At 35.4% G+C, this 19,942-nt stretch overlaps 1 protein-coding gene across 2 annotated transcripts in view; it reads left to right on the top strand.

Moving 5' to 3' along the window:
* Positions 1 to 19,942, top strand: part of PRMT3 (protein arginine methyltransferase 3) — a 130,839-nt gene that overhangs the window by 52,093 nt on the left and 58,804 nt on the right. For both annotated transcript variants that reach the window (XM_046016096.1, XM_046016097.1), the window contains exon 11: positions 19,716 to 19,794. In XM_046016096.1, the coding sequence (XP_045872052.1) occupies positions 19,716 to 19,794 (79 nt within the window). The remainder of the gene's footprint in view (positions 1 to 19,715; positions 19,795 to 19,942) is intronic.

Raw genomic sequence — 19,942 nt, 5'->3', positions numbered from 1 at the left:
TCACTGGCCATAGATATGATCTTATTTATAATTTGCTATACAGCACATGAAGTCAGGGAGGAGACATATGATAGGGTTAACCACGTTGCCCTGAAGTCAGACTGCCTTACCCTTTGCCCTGTTTTGCTGCTTGGGCATGTTACTGAACTTGCCCTGTTTTGTTACCTTGGGCATGTTTGTTACCCTTTGCCCTGTTTTGTTGCCTTGGGCATGTTACTAAACTTGTCTGTGCCTCAGTTTCTTTCTCTATAAAATGAAGATAATAGTAATACCTACTTCATAGAGTTTTTGTGAGGATTAAATAAATTAATAGATACAAATTTCTTGAAGCAGTTTCTGCACATAATAGAATCTCAGTTAGCTATTTGGTTTTGAAAGTTGTATAGTCTGTTAAGCACTTGCTAACTAAAGAATGAGCTGCCTAACTAGGTTATTCAATAAGTAAAATTTGAAAATGAGGGGTGCCTGGGTGGCTCAGTGGGTTAGGCCTCTGTCTTCGGCTCAGGTCATGATCTCAGGGTCCTGGGATCGAGTCCCACATCGGGCTCTCTGCTCGTCAGGGAGCCTGCGTCCTCCTCTCTCTCTCTGCCTGTCTCTCTGCCTACTTGTGATCTCTCTCTGTCAAATAAATAAATAAAAATTTTTTTAAAAATGATACTTGAAGTAAAGACTATTAACGCTTAGGTGAAGAACATTCTTAGTGCTTTCCCCTTGGTTTATGATCCCTGTGTTAAAGCAGAAGAAGTAATGCTGTTTACTTCTACCTGTGAGTGATAGAAAGGTCCTAAAATTTCTAGTTTGCATTTTCAGACAATTGGACATTTAATATAAACTCAGATGATCCTATGTAACTGAGGTGGCACAGTGGTAATTATTATAATTAGTGTGAAGTGTTTCTCCTCAAAAATTAGCCATGAACCGATACTTGATTCACAAGAATTGAGTAATCATATAAATGCCACCAATTTGTAATAAAACTTTCTTACACACTTCAGCCTGGATTTAGAGAACCTGCCAATCATGTGTTTGAGAAATAACAGATTAGGTATAGTGTGAAAATTTGGGAGAGAAAAAGCATTATTTCTATTTCTTTGAAATGGAATGCAAAATCTCACAAATTTTTAAAATAAAACGTTAGCCTTCATAGCTTTTTGAGTCTTCCCAGGGTTGATTTTACTAAGTCCTTCCTAGTTCCTTGGGAGTTTCAATTCATTCTCTTTTGCCATTAGAGATACTTCAAGGGACAAGTTTAAGAAGCCATGACTTACACTGCTTTTTAAAACTGACTTAAAGGCTTGATGAAGATAATTGTCCTCAGAAGTTTTCTTCTCTTGGAGTACAGCTCTGTTAACATGTTACATTTTCTTTACTAGAGTCTCCAAATTGGTAAAATTTAGATGGCAGAACTATGAAGTCACTGTTTAGTTAGGTGAAGTGAGAATTAGGGCAGGAGTTACAGTAAATTTTGATCTGTTCTAATGAATGAATGTTTTTTTCTGACCTGTTTTTGGTAGATTACATATTTTGAGTAAATACTTCAGTAGTGGTGATACATCGATTTGGTCTGCTCCATTTTCCATTCTCTTCCTTTTATCCATTTTTTCCCCTTTATCCATTTTTAATACTAAAATATTTATTTGGGAATACTCAACTTAAAGTAACATGAAGTTGAGTGAATGTGAGGACCTTCTCAGGAATTCAGTCTTCAGTCTCAATTTTATTAATTTGTGCTTCTATCCAATAAAAGCAAGTGACCAGAAACAAACTCAAGGCTTAAACTAGTTCCTGTTATTAGGAAATGACATGTAATTTGTCTTGATCAGTTTTGCTAAAGGTTTGTCACTTACTGCTCTTTTCAAAGAACCCGAATTGTGCCTTTGTTGATTTTTCTCAATCAACATTTGTTTTCTATCGTATTGATTCCTGCTTCAGTCTCTATTATGTCCCTCTACTCTCTTTAGAGTTTGATTTGCTGCTCTTTTCTAGCTTCTTGAAAGGGAAGTGTAGATCATTGATTTCCAACATTTTTTTCCCTAGTATTTGGCATTTGAAGCTAATACTTCTAAGTACTGATTTAGCTGAATCCCACATTCAAGTGATTTTTTGGTAAGATTTTATTTTTTGTTTGTCAGAGAGAGAGAGAGAGCGCGCGAGCATAAGCAGGGTATGGCAGGTGGAAGGAGAAGCAGGCTCCCTGCTGAGCAAGGAGCCTGATGTGGGACTCGATCTCAGGACCCTGGGATCATGACCTGAGCCAAAGGCAGACGCTTAACCAACTGAGCCAGCCAGGCGTCCCAACAGTCAAGTGATATTTAAAAATCGTTCTAAGTATCACTTTTTTCCTGAATTGTTATCCTTTATGCTGTTATTAAAAGAAGAAACACTCGAGTGTTATATTTGGGAGATAATCTACCATTAATAAAGCAAAGGCACTGCACTCTTGTTCTCCACAGAAGCTGATGAGGTGCTCTAAGGAGCCCTCATTGCAGAACCAGTAAACCCTGAAGAGCACCCATTTTACATCTTTTTTCTTATGGATATCAGTTTTGACATCATTTCTCTTTTCTTGTTCAGTTCTATTGTGACTACTGTTTTTTAGAAGAGAAAATACACACAGATTTTTTTTTTTTTTTTAAAGATTTTATTTATTTATTTGACAGAGAGAGATCACAAGTAGGCAGAGAGTCAGGCAGAGAGAGTGAGACGGAAGCAGGCTCCCTTCAGAGCAGAGAGCCCGACGTGGGACTCGATCCCAGGACCCTGAGATCATGACCCGAGCCGAAGGCAGCAGCTTAAACCACTGAGCCACCCAGGCGCCCCAGATTTTTTTGTTAGATAAGCAATAAGCCAGACTGTGATGTGCATCACAGGCAATCACGAAGAGATTGCAAAGACAGAAAGAAATCTCATTCTTTTATACGGCCAAGAGATACAACCCATTACAAGCTTGTTCCGAGATAAAAAATAATAAATTTTGTGACTGTTTTTAATTCCTAGTTTTTTCCATTTCATTATGTAACCAGAGAAGGAAATTCTGGAGTGCAATTGTATAAGAATTTGAGAGGCACTAAATAATTCACATACTTAATAAGGTTTAAGAACTAACAGTTCCCACATCCAGTGTGCTTATGGCTCATTTTGGCATTCTGTGAAATTTTAGTCAGTTTCTTTTGGCGATATTTCTTTTGAAGATCTTTTTTTTAAATTATTTTTCTGAGCACTCCTTATGTATTTGAGTTGCCAGTTTGTTGTTAGGACTGTTCTTATGTTTTCTGCATCTCGTGGTTTCTGGCACATATTAGAATTTAACTCTCTATCCCCTTCGAAGTCAGATGTGGCTCTGTGGCGTATTCTGGCCAGTGAAAGTCCTATCCAGATAGAATGTTTAATATCCAGTGCACAGTTTGCCTTATCCCCTTTCTATGCATCAGTTACTGTGGAAGCTTGTAAGCCTGACTCCTGAGGAATTATAATAAGCAATGACTCTTGTCGGACTGTAATATAAGAAATAAATCTTGTTTTCAGTGATGATTTGGAAACTGTTTGTTAAGGTAGGATAACCTAGCTTGTCTTGATGGATACCACTGAGGGATTCCCTATCGATTATGTTTGTTAGCAGCACATGGCTTGTCATTGAATTATTTTTTGGTGTGATTTGATGAATAAGACAGTCTCAAGTTTACCAGAATTCTTTTATTGTTTGAGTTTTTGTTTCTTGCTTAATAAATCTTTCTAGAATTGCCATTACATGTTTATTAGACTTACCTATCTTCTGTGCCTCTTATACTTCTTCATATTTTCTGTTGTTCTGACTCTTTTGACTGTATTCTGGATAATTTCTTCAGTCTTCCAACTTTTAACTAATTTTTTCTGAATCTTTCTAATTATCTCTTAAACTCATCTATTGAGTTTTATCTCTTTAAAAAAATTTTTTTTTACTTCTAGGAATTCTCTTTTCGTTCTTTTAAAATTTTGTTTGCTTTGTTACTCTTATCTTCAAACCTCTTAATCTCATAAATTGTAAACAATACCAGCAGTTTTGCAGGTCTTCTTTTGCTGACTGTTGTTTCTACTAGCCTTCATTCATGGTGCTTCGTTCTTGTTTATTTGAGTGTGTAGTACTATTCGATACTCTGCCATTTATTTTCTAATTAACTTTATCTATGAAAAACTCTCTGGTGCTTGGGTTTTACCCCAAATGATTTGACATTTGTTTTGCTGTGTACCTGGGACATTTACAGCTGCAGACTACTGTTATTCTTTTAAATTTTTAAAAACACTTTATTAGGGAAAATTTCCAATGTAAAAACTTCAGAACGAATGTTTCAATCTTATGCACCTATCACCCAGCTTCAACAATTATCAATATTTTGCTGGTTTTGTTTTATTTATCTTTGCACTTTTACATTTTTTTGCTATCTTTTTTAATGGTAAAGACTTTTTAAAATCCATATTTATTATGCCTTTATGTATTATGTCACTGAGCCCTAACAAAATTACCAATATAGGCACAATTCCATATTACAAAAAAAAATTCCTAATATTTAGGCTGTGTCCACATTTCCCTGATTGCTTCATGAATTATATACATATATTCTTACATTCGATTTGTTTGAATCAGGATATGAGTTATATCTACATGTTGCATTTGATTAATTTGTCTTAAAAATATTTTTTTAATTAAGCTCTTTATTTTGAGATAATTGTAGATTATGTCACGTGCAGTGGTAAGAAATAATAGAGAAATGCCTTATTCTCTTTACCCAGTTTCTCTTAATGATAATAGCTTGAAAATCTGGTGCAACAGCACAACTAGAATATTGATAGTGATACCATTGGATACAGAACAGATTCATCACTACAAGGAGTCCTTCTGTTATCCTTTTATGGCCACACCCACCTTCCTCTTCCACTCCCCAGCCTCGACTTCTGACAATTACTAATCTGTTCTCAATTTGTATAATTTTGTCATTTCAGGAATGAAATGGAATTGTATAGTATATGGCCTTTTGGGGTTGGCTTTTTAAATTAGTTTAATTCCCTGAAGATTCACCCAAATTATTGTACATATCCATAGTCTCTCCCCTCTTTCTTAGTAATATTCCATGGTATGGATATACCATACTTGTTTTAACCATTTAACTTTTGAAGAATATCCAGTTTGGGGCTATTGGAGATAAAGCTGTATGAACATTTGTATATATAATTTTGTGTGTACATAAGTTTTCCTTTCTTTCAGGTATATGCCCAAGAGTACAATAGCTAGTCATATGGTAATTGCATGTTTAGTTCCATAAGAAAGTACCAAACTGTTTTGCAGAGGGGCTGTACCATTTTATATTCTTACAGGCAATAATGACCATTCCAGTGGCAACATCTGTCTACATTCTTGCCAACATTGTATATTCTCACTATTTTTTAAATTGAAGCCATTCTGATATGTATATAGTGATATCTTATTGTAATTTTAATTTGCATTTCCCTAATGGTTAATGATGTTAAACGTCTTTCCATATGCATATCTGCCTTCTGTATCTTTTCCTTAATAAAATGTCTTTGTCTTTTGCTTATTTTCTAATTGGATTATTTACTGCTGAGTTTGGTAGTTCTTTTTTACTAGCTTTTAATTGGATATGTGCTTTGCAGATATTTTTCCCAATCTGTAGCCAATCCCCTTAACAAAGCCTTTCACAGAGCAAAAGTTTTTAATTTTGATGAAGTCCAATTTATCAATTTTTATTTTTATGGATCATGCTTTTGGTATCAAGTCTAAAATCTATAGTCTATAGGTTCACCTTCTTTTTTTTCTTGCCATTCTTTGAAGAAACTGAGTCAGTTGCCCTGTAGAGTTTTCTGCATTCTAGATTTTGACAATTGCATCCTCATGGTGTCACTTAACATGTTTTTCTGTCCTTTGTATTTCTTGTAAACCAGAAATATGGGGTCCAGAAATAGAGGTTTAACATATTAAAGTTGTCCCCCCACCCCAGAATACTTCATGGGGGGCAGTGGTGGTTAGTTTCTGTTGCATTGAACAAGGGACTCAATATCTGGTTGTCTCTTTCTATTATGTTAAGGTTGATCAGTGGCTTTTTGGAGCTATCAGGCTAATTTATTCATTATAAACCTACCTAATGGTTTTAGAAGCATTGAAAATGATTTCTCGGATTCATTATTTCATTAAAAGTTGCCAAATTATGACATTCTACCTGTACCAATTATTCTTTGTTAGCTGAAATTATTCCTGAGGTACTTTCTCTCATCAAATATTTGGTTATGAACCGTAGTTGAATAGGAAAAATAGGATAAAATCTCAATATTTCCTATTTATTTGCCATTTTCAGAGTAATGAATTATCATTACAATGTCATTGCTTGTATGTTTATTTTCGTGGACAGATGTAGCTAGTTTTTTTTTTAATATGAAAAATTTTGAGTTTATACTGATTTTTCCAAATTAAGATTATGGAATTTTTAAAGCTTTTAATTTTATACTTAAATTGCTTCTCTACAGAAAATCTTGATTTTTAAGATAATGCTAATTACTTATTGCCTTTATCATGTAACTGCCTATTGTAGTTTCACAAATTTTATACCACCTTTATTACTAACAGTAAGGCTTCTACATGCAGTTGAAGATTTCTTTGTAATTTCTTTTGTTCTAGAATATATCATAGGAAATGCACAGTGTACTGTGTTTGAAAGTCATTTGAAGTAATTATTTTTACTGGTTAGGTAACCAACGTGACATACAATCAGATTTATTTATTTCCTGTTCTTCAATTTGGGACATTGTTTCTTCCTTTATTTAGTTTAATTTTGTGTTTTAATTATGAAGAAATGATGTGATTCTATTTCTTTTGTCCCTTAGTGAATAACCTTTTTTAATGCTTTTGACTTATTTAAAAAATATTAGATATGTATATTTATATTTTTACTCTTGTGTTAAACAAAAGTTAGCATATTTTATAAATTGTTTTATATATATATATGTATATATGTACTCTAATAGAATTCTCTTTAATAAAATTACTAGCTAATACTTTAGTTGTAATTTTTAAAGTAGAATAGCCAGTTATAATTAATGGGTTTTTTTCCAACTTGTATGGGGGTTGAGAACACTTTTAAAAATTAATATTCAAGGTGCCTGGGTGGCTCAGTCAGTTAAGCATCTGCCTTCAGTTCACGTCATGATCTCAGGGTCCTGGGATTGAGTCCCACATCTGGCTCCCTGCTCAGTGGGGAGCCTGCTTCTCCTTCTGCTCCCCCTGCTCTGTCAAATAAATAAAATCTTAAAAAAAAAATATTCTTTGGGGCACTTGACTGGCTCAGTTGGTAGAGTACACAACTCTTGATCTCAGGATTGTTGTGAGTTTGAGCCCCACATTGGTGAAATAAAACCTTTTTTAAAAAGTAAAAATTAATACTGCGTTTCACACCCTTATCCTTGGAAACTGATTCTGTAACTCTGGAGTAAGACCCATTTGTGCATTTGGAAAGATCTTGAGATGATTCAGTTTTGCCTTTTTCTTTTTTTTTTTTAAGATCTATTTATTTATTTATTTATTAGGATCTATTTATTTATTTGAGGGAGGGGAGCATGTGAGCAAGGAGAGGGGCAGAAGAGGGTAAGGGAAAGAATTTCAAGCAGACTCCCCTGTGGAGCCTGCTGTGGGCCTGAGATTATGACCTGAGCTGAAACCAAGAGTCACACGGTCAACCGAGTGAGTCACCTAGGTACCTCTGGTTTTACCTTTGATAGTCTTGCTTATTGGGCCTTTTGCTGCAGTTTCAACAAAAGAACCAATTTGGCTCTCCGTCTTTTGTTCATTCAGTGAGAGTGCCATCTAGGGGAAAGACCTTTAAGATGGTAGAAGTTTTTCAAATTTCAGAAGAGTATGCAGAAGGAAGGAAGTAGTCTTGACAGAGAGTAGCAAGCACATAATAAATGGTAGCTGCTACTATTATTAATTATTACTATTTTATTATTATTATTTTCATTCTTCTTGCATGGGAAGTAACAATCAAGTGAAGTAATAATAAAATAGGAGCTGCTCTGACAAATAGTTGTTATATACATGTAAAATGCTTTTTGTCTGTATAAAACATAGAAGTTACAACTTTAATCTTGTCTTTACACTACCACTCAGGACCTCACCGAATCCCCCAACAAAATCTGTTACCAAATTCTAGTGTATCCTTTCTGAAACATTATAATAAGTTATAACATATGTCTCTACCTCTTGGCACATTCATTCATTTCTTCAACAAATATTGGATGGCCGCTATGTGGCTGAGGCTGTTCTCGGCAGAATAAAGCAGTGAACAAAATAGATGGCAAGCCCCACCTTTATATCTAGTTTAGAATAAGCATATTCTGCATATTATCCTACACCTTGCTTTTTTCTTCTCTTTTAAATCTATAAATTTCCCATTATGACTACTGTAGCTCTATCCTGTAAATTTTTTGTTCAACTCAAAATATTACCTTGTGATCTCTGCTTTGGTAAATAAATTATTTAGAAGTGTGTTTAATTTCTAAATGTTTGGAAATTTTTTAGGTACCTTTCTGTTAATGATTTATGATTTAATTTGGTTGGTATCAGGGGACATAATGTGTATGTTACCATTACATTAAATTTGTTCAGACTTGCTTTATGGCCAAGAATATGGTCTTGTTTTTGGTTTTGTTGAGTGTTCCACATTCATTTAAATGAATGTGTATTCTGCTGTTGTTGAATGGACTGTTATATACTTGTCAGTTGGGTCAAGTTGGTTGATAGTTTGATTCAAATCTTTTAAGTGCTTATTATTTTAAGTGTATCTGTTCTATTAACCACGAAAAGAAAAATAATGGAGTTTCTACTTAGAGTTCAGGAGTTGTTTCTCTTTTGACTTCTGTCAGTTTTTGCCTCGGATAGTTTTTAGGTGCATACACATTAGAATTGTGTATTATTGATAAAGTTAGGCTTCTTTATCATTATGAAGTATTGTTCTTTGTCCCTGTTAAATTTGGTCCTTTAGTTTACTTTAACACTTTTCTCATTAATTGTGTACTATTCCAGACACATTTTAACATTTACAAACAGATTTGAGTGTGTTCAATCTGTTTGCCTTCTCCCAGACTATTGCATATTATATAACTAGTCATAAAATCTTCCTTTTAATAAATTGTGAAATACAACATGAACAGAAGATAGGATAAACTTACAGACAAGTGTAAGAAATAGTTATATATGGGGGCCTGGGTGACTCAGTGGGTTAAAGCCTCTGCCTTCAGCTCAGGTCATGATCCCAGGGTCCTGGGATCGAGCCCCGCATTGGGCTCTCTGCTCAGCGGGGAGCCTGCTTCCTCCTCTCTCTCCTCCTGCTTCTCTGCCTACCTGTGATCTCCGTCCATCAAATAAATAAAATCTTTAAAAAAAAAGAAATAGTTATATAATGAACACCTGTGTAATCATTAGTTAGATCAAAATACAGAAAGCAGCTGCCAAGTATCTTTTCAACTTTCTTCAAATATCTTTATATACTAATTTCATCTTCACATGGCATTTTTTACCTATATTCTCAAATATATTTAAATTTCTCTTATTTTTTAATTGTATCCGCTACAACTTCTTTCCCATCCCAGAGAGCTTACTACTCTACTGACCTCTGTGGTAGTCATTTACTTGCTTTATGTTTTTGCCACTTACATTTATATTCCTAATCAGTTTAGTTTATATTTTCCAGTTTTTGAGATTTATGTAAATGGAATCAAAACATAACTATGTTTTTGTATTAAAAAATAGCTCTTTGCTTTCTTCACTAAGTCATGTTTGTAACATTCATCAATAATGCCAGTATGGATCATTTGTTCATTTTCATTTTTGTATATTCTATTATGTGACAGTTTAACAGTATGTTTATTATGCTACAATTGGTGGACACTGGATCATTTCCAGTTCTTTCACCATGACAAATAATAGTGCCGTTGTATACAGGTACATGTGTGCCATTACACTCAAGCATGCTTTTCTACACGTTTATTTAGAAGTAGAACGGCTACATAACAGGGCGTACTGCTCTTCTCCATTACTAGATGTTGCCAAACTTTTCTTATTAAAGGTTGTGAAACTTTTTTTTATTATTCCATAGACTTGTCAACACTGCACATTGTATGACTTTGTAATTATTGCCACTCTGCTAGTCAGTAGTAGTTTCTATTTGTTTTGAATTAGTAATGAGGTTCACTATCTCTATATGTGATTATTGGCTCTTTGGATTTCCTATTTTGTGTAGTAATTGTGTATAATTCTTTGTCCATTTTCCTTTGGATTACCTGTTTTTTCTTTTTTTTTTTTTTTTTTTTAAGATTTTATTTATTTATTTATTTGACAGAGATCACAAGTAGGCGGAGCAGCAGGCAGAAAGAGGGTTGGGGGAAGCAGGCTCCCCACTGAGCAGAGATCCTGATGTAGGGCTCGATCCCAGGACCCTGAGATCATGACCTGTGCCTAAGGCAGAGGCTTAACCCACTGAGCCAGCAGGCGTCCCTTACTTGTTTTTTTCTTAATGAATAGTGTTCTTTGTGGGAAGTAAAGATATGTGTGTGTTTGGTATCTTTTCAAACTCTGCCTTTTTAATTCTTTTTATGTTTTTTTGATGAACAGAAGTTCTGAATTTTAATCTAGTCAAACTTACGTCTTTTTCTTTATAGTTAATACTTCTTCCCCACCCCAGAACATGAAAATATTCTCCACAGACTTTATGTCTTTTTAAGCTATTTGTAAGTGTTTAATTCATTTAGATACTTGTGGGAGTAAAAATTGTCAGTCTTCCTAGAGGCATTTTGATGACACAGATCAAAACCTTAAATGTGCATGTCTTTTAATCCAGAAATTCTGCTTTAAGAAGTTTATCTTAGCCATATATTAAAACATTGAAAAGATATCTGTGTGTGTATGTGTGTACATATACATATTCAAAACATCATTTTTCAGGGCGTCTGGGTGGCTCAGTGGGTTAAAGCCTCTGCCTTTGGCTCAGGTCATGATCCCAGGGTCCTGGGATTGAGCCCTGCATCGGGCTCTCTGCTCAGCAGGGAGCCTGCTTCCTCCTCTCTCTCTGCCTACTTCTCTGTGATCTCTGTCTGTCAAATAAATAAAATCTTTTAAAAAATCATTTTTCTTACCTATTCCACAGTAAACAAATGCAAAACCTACAATATTCTTGTTGCATGATAACAACAGCCACCTTGCTTTTGCCAAATGTGTGACTGTAACACCTGTCTCAGTCATTCTACAGCTGTCAGTAAGGAAAGTATTTCAGTATCTTCTTTATCACATTTGTGATAAAGTCATTCACATTAGCACATGTTAAGTTGAAAGAGGCAAGAGATAGACTGGGGAATCATTGAAAAAAACTTTACAATTCAGGCATTCAGTGTGTAAGGCTATTATAAATGTTAACAGTGAAATAAATAAAGATTATATTATATCCTGTAAAAACTTAAGTTTGGTACATTTTTAGCAGAGAGCATTGTAGATTAGGAGAAAGTACTTATCTAATTACTTTTTGGATGTCTTTAGAGCGGTTCTCATGGTGAAGGGTATCCAGTTTTGCCCACCTGGGAATATTTGGGCATTGTGAAATATTTGGAAACATCTTAGGTTTTTATAGCCAGTGGCGGGGAGGCGATTAGGGAGGAAGAGAGACAGGAGGAGAGTGCTGGCGGGCCTGTGGTAGGTAGAAGCCAGGAGTACTACTACATCATACAGTGGACAGGATTGTCTCCACAATAAAATATTACCCGACCCAAAATGTCAGTAGTGCTGAGTTGAGAAACCCTTTAGTTGTCATTCCTATGCACTGATAATAACTCAGCTTCTAAATGAGATCACATTATAAAGGGCACCTGACCTAATATGGGACATAAAGGAAGATTTTCTTTAAAAGATTCATTAAGAATATATTTTGTCACTCAGATATACAGTAGACACTTCCTTAACCAGTCTGCATTTAATTTAGCAAATTAATGATGTTCTGCGTTCTCTCTGTATAACGTGCTAGATTTCAATGGCTAACTGAACACTTAAAGCAGGTAAATTACCTTCGGTGTGCTCCTCCTGTTTTGCTTGTATTAGTTGTGTTATAGGTTTACCAAGAGTTTATTGTGTTTGTTTCCCTGCTTCTTTATATAATATCAGTTAATATTAGCATAAACTATTGAACAGGACTGTAAAAAAGATTCCTGTTGAATAAAGTAATGAGTAAAATGATTGTGACAGAATAGAAGCAAGTAGGTGGGAATTATGGAATTCAGAGATTCTCTACTTGGCAAGGTACTCTTAGATTCTTTTTTCTATTCTAAAGTAACCCAAACTGGAAATTACTTACAGTACATTACAAGTGTGGTTTATGCAAGGAAAATTGTGACGATCCTCATTGATAGATTCGCCCTTAAAGAGTATTAGTAAATAGGGACGCCTGGGTGGCTCAGTACTTAAGTGTCTGCCTTCCGCTCAGGTCGTGATTCCTGGGTCCTGGGATCGAGTCCCACATTGGACTCCCTGCTCAGCAGGAAGCCTGCTTCTCCCTCTTCTACTCCCCCTGCTTGTGTTGTCTCTCTCTGTCAAATAAATAAATAAAATCTTTTTAAAAAAGAGTATTAGTAAACATATCTACATTTATTTGTGTTTTTTTCTTAAAGCGTCTTGTTTTCAGTTAACAGCCAATTAATAGTCCTGGTCACTGTAGGTAACAGTTCTATCTACAGTAAATTTTATAGAACTGAGAGTAGTATTGGAAAAAAGTGTCATGAAATATTATTATGCTTCAGAAGTATACTGAAAATTGGGTTTAGATTTTGTAGCCAATCTTTTATTTTTATATTTAGATAAATTCAGTTATTATTTGTCACTAGACTTTCTACAGATTAACTCTTCATTTTATCTGGAACTCTCCTCTACCCCTCTTTTTTTAATAATTAATTCTGCCTAAGAGTGTATCAGTAACTCAGTTATTTGTACTTAAAAAAAAAAAAGAAAACCTTATACTGAAGGTATCAGAAGTATCTTTTATCATTAATTTATTCTAAGGAGATATGAACAGACATTTTAAAAATAATGTTCCCATTTCAAAGAATAATGTTAATATTTTAGTCCCAGATTTAATCCAATGTGTTCCTTTTGTAGTAACTAATTTTTGGAGTATAAATGTAAATTTTAATTTTAAAAAAGTAAATGTCTCTTTGGAAAAAAGAGTGCCTCATGAGCATCATGGGAGAAAATATTGGGTATAATTCTCTTCCAGATGGCATCCCTACAGGTGAGGCAGCAGCCTGTGAAATTACAGTCTGAATTACACTGCAGATGAGCCGGGCATTTGGAGGAGTGCCTTCTGATATCAGTAATAAATGACTTGGTTCAGAACCAAGGACAGTTCCCAGGAAATTAAAGGCTGTTCTATCACGTGGAGAGCCTATAGTAAAATGAAGTTTAGCAAAGTGGAAAGTTGAGAGAAAGGACAACAGTTAGCAATACATATATAAATCTTTTCATCTGCTAATATTTAAAACTAGGTATGTTAATTTATCTCATAGATGTCATATATTGGTTCTACATATATTCCAATATTTGCATTGATTTTCTAAACTGATAATTTTCATAATGTACAGTGGCTTATACCCAGTTGCCAACTAAGCTATCACTCTGACATATTATGACTCAAATACCTATTATAAATTCTAATCTTGTTTAATATGTTTAATGGGAAATTTTTCATTTCAGAACACTCGAGTCCTTAATTACAAAGCTGGTATAATATAATACAAACACTAAATCTTATTCTCAGTTAGGTATATCAGTTTAAGAAGCAACATGGGGGGTGCCTGGGTGGCTCAATCATTAAGTGTTTGCCTTCACCTCAGGTCATGAGCCCAGGGTTCTAGGATCGAGCCCCACATTGGACTCCCTTCTCAGAAGGAAGCCTGCCTCTTCCTCTCCCACTCCCCCTGCTTGTGTTCCCTCTCTTGCTGTGTTTCTGTCTGCAAATAAATAAATAAAATCTTTTTTTTTTAGAAAAAGCAATATAAGATTGTTATTCAGAACGGGACTCTGTAGTTAAACCAAGGTTCAAATTCTGGGTCATTCAACTATTTCTGTGACTGTGAGCTGTGGTTTAAGTCCTGTGGTTTATGCCAGCTCTTGATCTCAGCCCAGGTCTTGTTCTCAGGGTTGTGAGTTCAGGCACCGTTTGGGGCTCAAAAAGTGTTCTTAAAATACCCACTTTTATTAAGTACGAGAAAAATAAGAAAAAGTGGGTACTGTTTCATTTTTAACAAATATAATAATGTATGATACTAATAACTCTTTTTTTTAATTCATTCAGAAGTATTTTACTGAGTTCCTACAATCTACTAGCCACATTTATAGCCCTCAGGAATGCACCTTCAAACAGTATAGTCCTTGCTCCTCTTGGACCTTACATTTTAGTCAAGAGTTAAACACCAAAATAAACCACATTTTAATTCATGAGTGTCACAGTGAAGTACAAAGTAAGGTAAATAGATGGAGCTTAATAGAGAAAAAAGATGCTATTTTATGTGGAGACATCAGGAAAATCCTTTTTGAGGAGGTAGTAGTTGAGAAGAAATCTGACTGCTGAGTGAAATGAATGACCAATGAAATTGTCAGTCTTCACTGAGTCTAAATGTGAAGAAATGTTAATCTATTCTTGGTTTGAAGGAATGCTTTTCCGTTGATTTACTAGTTCAGCTAGTCTTTAAGTTAAGGCTTACAAACTGCTTTGATAGATAGAAGCCTCATCGTATACTTACATAAGCGATACCTCGATACTGAAGTAAAAAATTTATAGATATAGAATACCATTATTAATTGTACAACAATGCAGAAAGGAAAGGGAGATAAAAATGGGGAAAGATGAAAGAAGAAAGACTTGCATTAGCCTTCTGCTTCCATCCATATTAGCCCAATTCTACGACATGGTAGCTGAGCCCACATAGTGATTTCTAGCAAATTAAAGAATTATGTGATACAGTTTTTCACAGGTTTTATATGTTAACCCTATGCCAAGAACTGTGCTAAGTCCTTTACCCGTATCAACAAAAGCATTTGATTGTTTGCTTTCAGAAATTCTCTGATGAGTAATGATGACTGATTGAAAAAATAGGAAGGAAAAACATGGCATTTATTGAAAGGGTATTTTTGCTGCCAAGGATGATTATCTTTCTTTTGTTTGTTTGCACTTGATTTTACTGTTGAATTTAGCAGCAATAGGAATTGAATCATAAAACCAGTGTTTTCTAAGGGGAGCAAAAATCGTCCAGTGTTATTCATCCAGTCATATGACTTAAGGCATTGAACTTCTCTATTGTTGATGTCTATAATGTGATATTAGGTTGTTTGAATAATTAAAACCTTAGGAACTATCTCTAATATGGTTTAATCAGAATTGTAAGCTTAGCTAGGGTAATCATTATAGGCTATGTGGAAAAATGCTTATTGATGTTAACTATTTTAAATAGAAGCAGACATATGGGAGTGTCTTAAGTGTAAATACCAAAATTTGAAGTATTAAATAAAGCTGGTTTTGGGTTTTTTTGCCTTGGGGGGGAAAATCCCTGTGATTATCTTTGTGAGAAGAATCTTAAAGTTGGAATTGGCACTAATTTAGCCAGTGTGACCAAATTACTTTTGGGGGGTTTAAAATTCTATTTCTTAATGTAAAATTTTGAGTGTTTTGGGTATGTGCTATCGTGAGTGCTGTGAAGTGTGTAAACCTGGCGATTCACAGACCTGTACCCCTGGGGATAAAAATACATTATATGTTTATTAAAAAAAAATTTGGAAGGGGAGGCGAACCATAAGAGACTATTGACTCTGAAAAACAACCTGAGTGTTTTATGTTTTTTTATATACATAATCTTCACTGGTCTGAAAGAAGTGACACAAGAAAATGTATTCTCTAAACCCCCTGGAAAAAGAAAAAAGAGGAATTCCAGTTCTGACTCATGGGTTGTAATATAGGCCCCATTGACTAAATAAACATGAGATGATTCTGGACAGCCTGGTAAAACTTTATTTTCTAATTATCAAATATAATTTTAAAATTTTGACAAGCCTTCACAAATATATTTTTAAGATAGTTCTTAAATTTTAGGCTAAATTGATAAGATTTATTGTTCTGATCTTTTATATGTATTAACATATTTAATCTTCAGAACAGCCTTATAAAATAGAATACCATAGTTGTCACTTTACAGATGAAGAAACTGAGGCACAATGATGTTAATTTGTCCAAGGTCATATAGAGAAAGGGGGCTCCGTGATGTGCCCAGGTGGCTGAGTCAGTTAAGTGTCTGCCTTTGACTTATCTCATGATCCCAGGGTCTTGGAATCGAGCCCTCCCCCCCCAGGAGGGAGTCTGCTTCTCTTTCTCCCCCAGCCTCCTCCTCCCCCTTCCCACTGATTCTTAACGGGGTCACTCTCTCTCAAATAAATAAATAAAATCTGTTCTTAAAAAGGGACTCCACGGGGGCGCCTGGGAGGCTCAGTGGGTTTAAGCCACTGCCTTCAGCTCAGGTCATGATCTCAGGGTCCTGGATCAAGTCCCACATCCAGCTCTCTGCTCTGCAGGGAGCCTGCTTCGCTCACTCTCTCTGCCTGCCTCTCTGCCTACTTAGGATCTCTCTCTGTCAAATAAATAAATAAAATCTTTTAAAAAAAAAGGGGGGGGGGGGACTCCACTGGGCGCCTGGATGGCTCAGTTGGTTAAGCGACTGCCTTCAGCTCAGGTCATGATCCCAGAGTCCTGGGATCGAGTCCCACATCAGGCTCCCTGCTCCTTGGAGAGTCTGCTTCTCCCTCTGACTTTCTCCCCTCTCATGCTCTCTCTCACTGTCTCTCTCTCAAATAAATAAAATCTTTAAAAAAAAAAAAAAGGGACTCCACTGGGATTTAAACCCAGGAATAGACCCTTTTCACCACTATTGGCATTGACTGTAGCACCGGTTTAAAATATGCCACAATTTAATCTCTAATGGATAGCTAATAATAACTTTATCATAGATATAGTAAATAAGCATGTTGTTAGAAGGAGCTACTTCCAGTTACTGATGGAAAAGAGTTTGGTTTATTTGTAGTACACGGAAGTAAGACACTTTGGACATAGGAAGCAAAATCTTAGCTTTTTGCCAACTACTTTGAAAGTTAATACTAAAACCAGTTTGACACAGTGCCAAATCAATGACAAACTAATTTTTTTTGCCCCCTTCCAAAAAAGACTAGACATACTAATGAATATTTAGTATGTATCAAAATGTGAATTAATTTATTAAATTAATGTTTTAACATGCAGCAGTCTTGCAAATAGGGACTGTTTTTTCCCTATCAACCTGTTTTACCAGCTGATCTTTTTCCTTTGTCTGTGCACACATATACATAGTCTTGGTTCATCTGAAAAAAGAAGTAATAGGAGGAAAACAGACTTCTCTTTGAATAATTCAATTAAAATTCACTTTAATCAACATGAGTGCTTATTTATAAGGAGTTGTGTGCATAGATCTGCATGAATTATGTCAGATTGATAAAGATTTCTTAGTTGACTTCCAAAAGTTCCTTGTCTTTGAATACGCAGATGCTATTAATAGTGAACAAACTTGTAAGAGTTAGACATATGACTGAGATGCTCTAACCAGAAGAACAGCTTCCACCAAATCCTTCATTTTCCTAATGTAAACAAATTAATAAAAGGCTTTGTTGCTAAGTTTTTCTTTTGTAGACAAGTATTTTCTTTTTAGTGAATCGGTCTGTTGCTGGGAGTGGGTAAACATCAATGTAGAGTTGCTAGTGGCAGTTTAATTAGGTGGGTTGTTTTTTTTAAGTGATTCAGGTTTGTGAGCTGTATTTTCTATAAATTTAAATGTGCTGTTAATCTCTTGTGAAGATTTGGGGCACCTCGGTGGCTCAGTTTGTTAAGGGACTGCCTTTGGCTCAGGTTATGATCCTGGATTCCCGGAATCAAGTCCCGCATGGGGTTCCCTGCTCAGCAGAGATCTGTTTCTCTCTCTGACCCTCCCTCCTCTTATGCTCTCTCCTTCTCTCTTTCAATCTGTCTCTCTCAAATAAATAAATAAAATCTTTAAAAATAATGATGATAATCGCTTGTGAAGATTATGCATCTCAAGTTTGCAGGTTTTCCTATTCTAGAGACCCCTTTAAAAAGTCTTTGTTCACGTGGTTAAAGAGTATTGCATTTATCCTGTCAAACAGTTATTTGTGCACAGAACAAATGAGTAAGTGAGGATAGTTTTTATTTAGAATGCTGTCATTAGGGCAGAATTCCTGTTGGTTTACTCTAAGCAGTAAGAAAATGTTTGCTGTGCTAAGCACTGTACTGAGCACTTGACTCTTCCTGCTGCTCCAGGTGGGGAGCGGGGTAGACTCTAGAAGGAGAAAGACTGACTCAAACTGTCATTGATCCCTTACTCATGATACCAGTAAGTGGTAAATTTTCTTTTCACCTGTGCTATGATTATCCTTTCTCGGTGGAGGATTCATTACTGGTGTCTAAAATCTGGAGTACTGCAGGGCTGTATTTCATGAACATAGAATACTAGTTGTGCAAGGTATTGGTAGGTGTAAAGCAGGGGAAAAAAGAGGTTTGTAAGCAAAAGGATAACACATAGTTAAGATATGTCCAGTAGTCCTCTTTACCATAAGACTTCCCAGAACTATCAATGTGATGACATGCATTATGAATCTCAAGAGGAGGATAAAGCATCTGGGGTTTCTTAAAAATTCCCTCCCTTTTTTTTTCCCCTTTCTTTCATTTTCTTTTCTTTATTTTTATTTACTTACTTTTTTAACAGAAGAGAAACTCACTGGATAAGAAGCTTTTTGGGAAATGCTATTCTAGACTAGGCTTTCTTTTTCTTTTCTTTCTTTTTTTTTTTAAGATTTTTTTATTTATTTGCCAGACAGAGATCACAAGTAGGCTGAGAGGCAAGCAGAGAGAGAGAGGGAGAAGCAGGCTCCCCACTGAGCAGAGAGCCCGATGGGGGGCTCCATCCCAGGACCCTGGGATCGTGACCAGAGCTGACGGCAGAGGCTTGAACCCGCTGAGCCAGCCAGGCTCCCCTAGATTAGGCTTTCTTAACCTTAGCCCTATCAACTTTTGGGGTTGGACCGTTCTTTGTCATAGAGCTTCTTGTGCATGTAAGCAGCATTTCTTGGCTTTACCTGACTAGATGCCAGTAGCACCCTTCTTTCCCCCCGAGTTGTGATCATCAAAAATGGCACTAGATATTGTCAGATGTCCTCCAGTGGACAAAAATCTGGTTGAGAACCACTATCTGGATTAATACTGCAATATTCTAGGTAATTAGAGGGTACATTAACAATTTCTGTCTCAGATTTTCCTTTTAATGAGGAAGAAACAATGGTCTAGAAAGCAGAAGCACAGATTAAGAAGGTTCAATACTTTTGACTGTAATAAACTGTCTGGGTCCATTTTATACCCTGGCCTGATTTTTTAAATGTACTTGGAGAATTTAATGCAAAAAGTAACTTCAAACTTTGTAGAAAATTACATGGCAGAGACAAAAAAAAAAAAAAATCTTTTATAAAAAGAGTAGCCCAGATATGTAAGTTGAGGTACTTATGAGGAAATTGATTACACATTTCTAAAATCCTTTTTTTATGTTTATTTATGCAGGGCTATTTTCTTCTTTTTGAATCTATGTTAGATTCTGTCCTTTATGCAAAGAACAAATACTTGGCAAAAGGAGGATCGGGTGAGTAAAAATTCTAGTTTTAATAATGTAATTTTAGTCTGGTAGAACCAAGTGAACCTTTGGATTTCAAATAAACTATGCATGACTGAGAAAGTTCCCAATAGAAATGAAAGATGTTTCCATTAGATGAAGTTTGAAGACAGTCGTT

This window comes from Meles meles, chromosome 8, assembly GCF_922984935.1.
Source record: "Meles meles chromosome 8, mMelMel3.1 paternal haplotype, whole genome shotgun sequence".
In the NCBI taxonomy this organism is placed as follows: domain Eukaryota; kingdom Metazoa; phylum Chordata; class Mammalia; order Carnivora; family Mustelidae; genus Meles; species Meles meles.
This window is presented reverse-complemented; position numbering and strand designations above follow the sequence as displayed.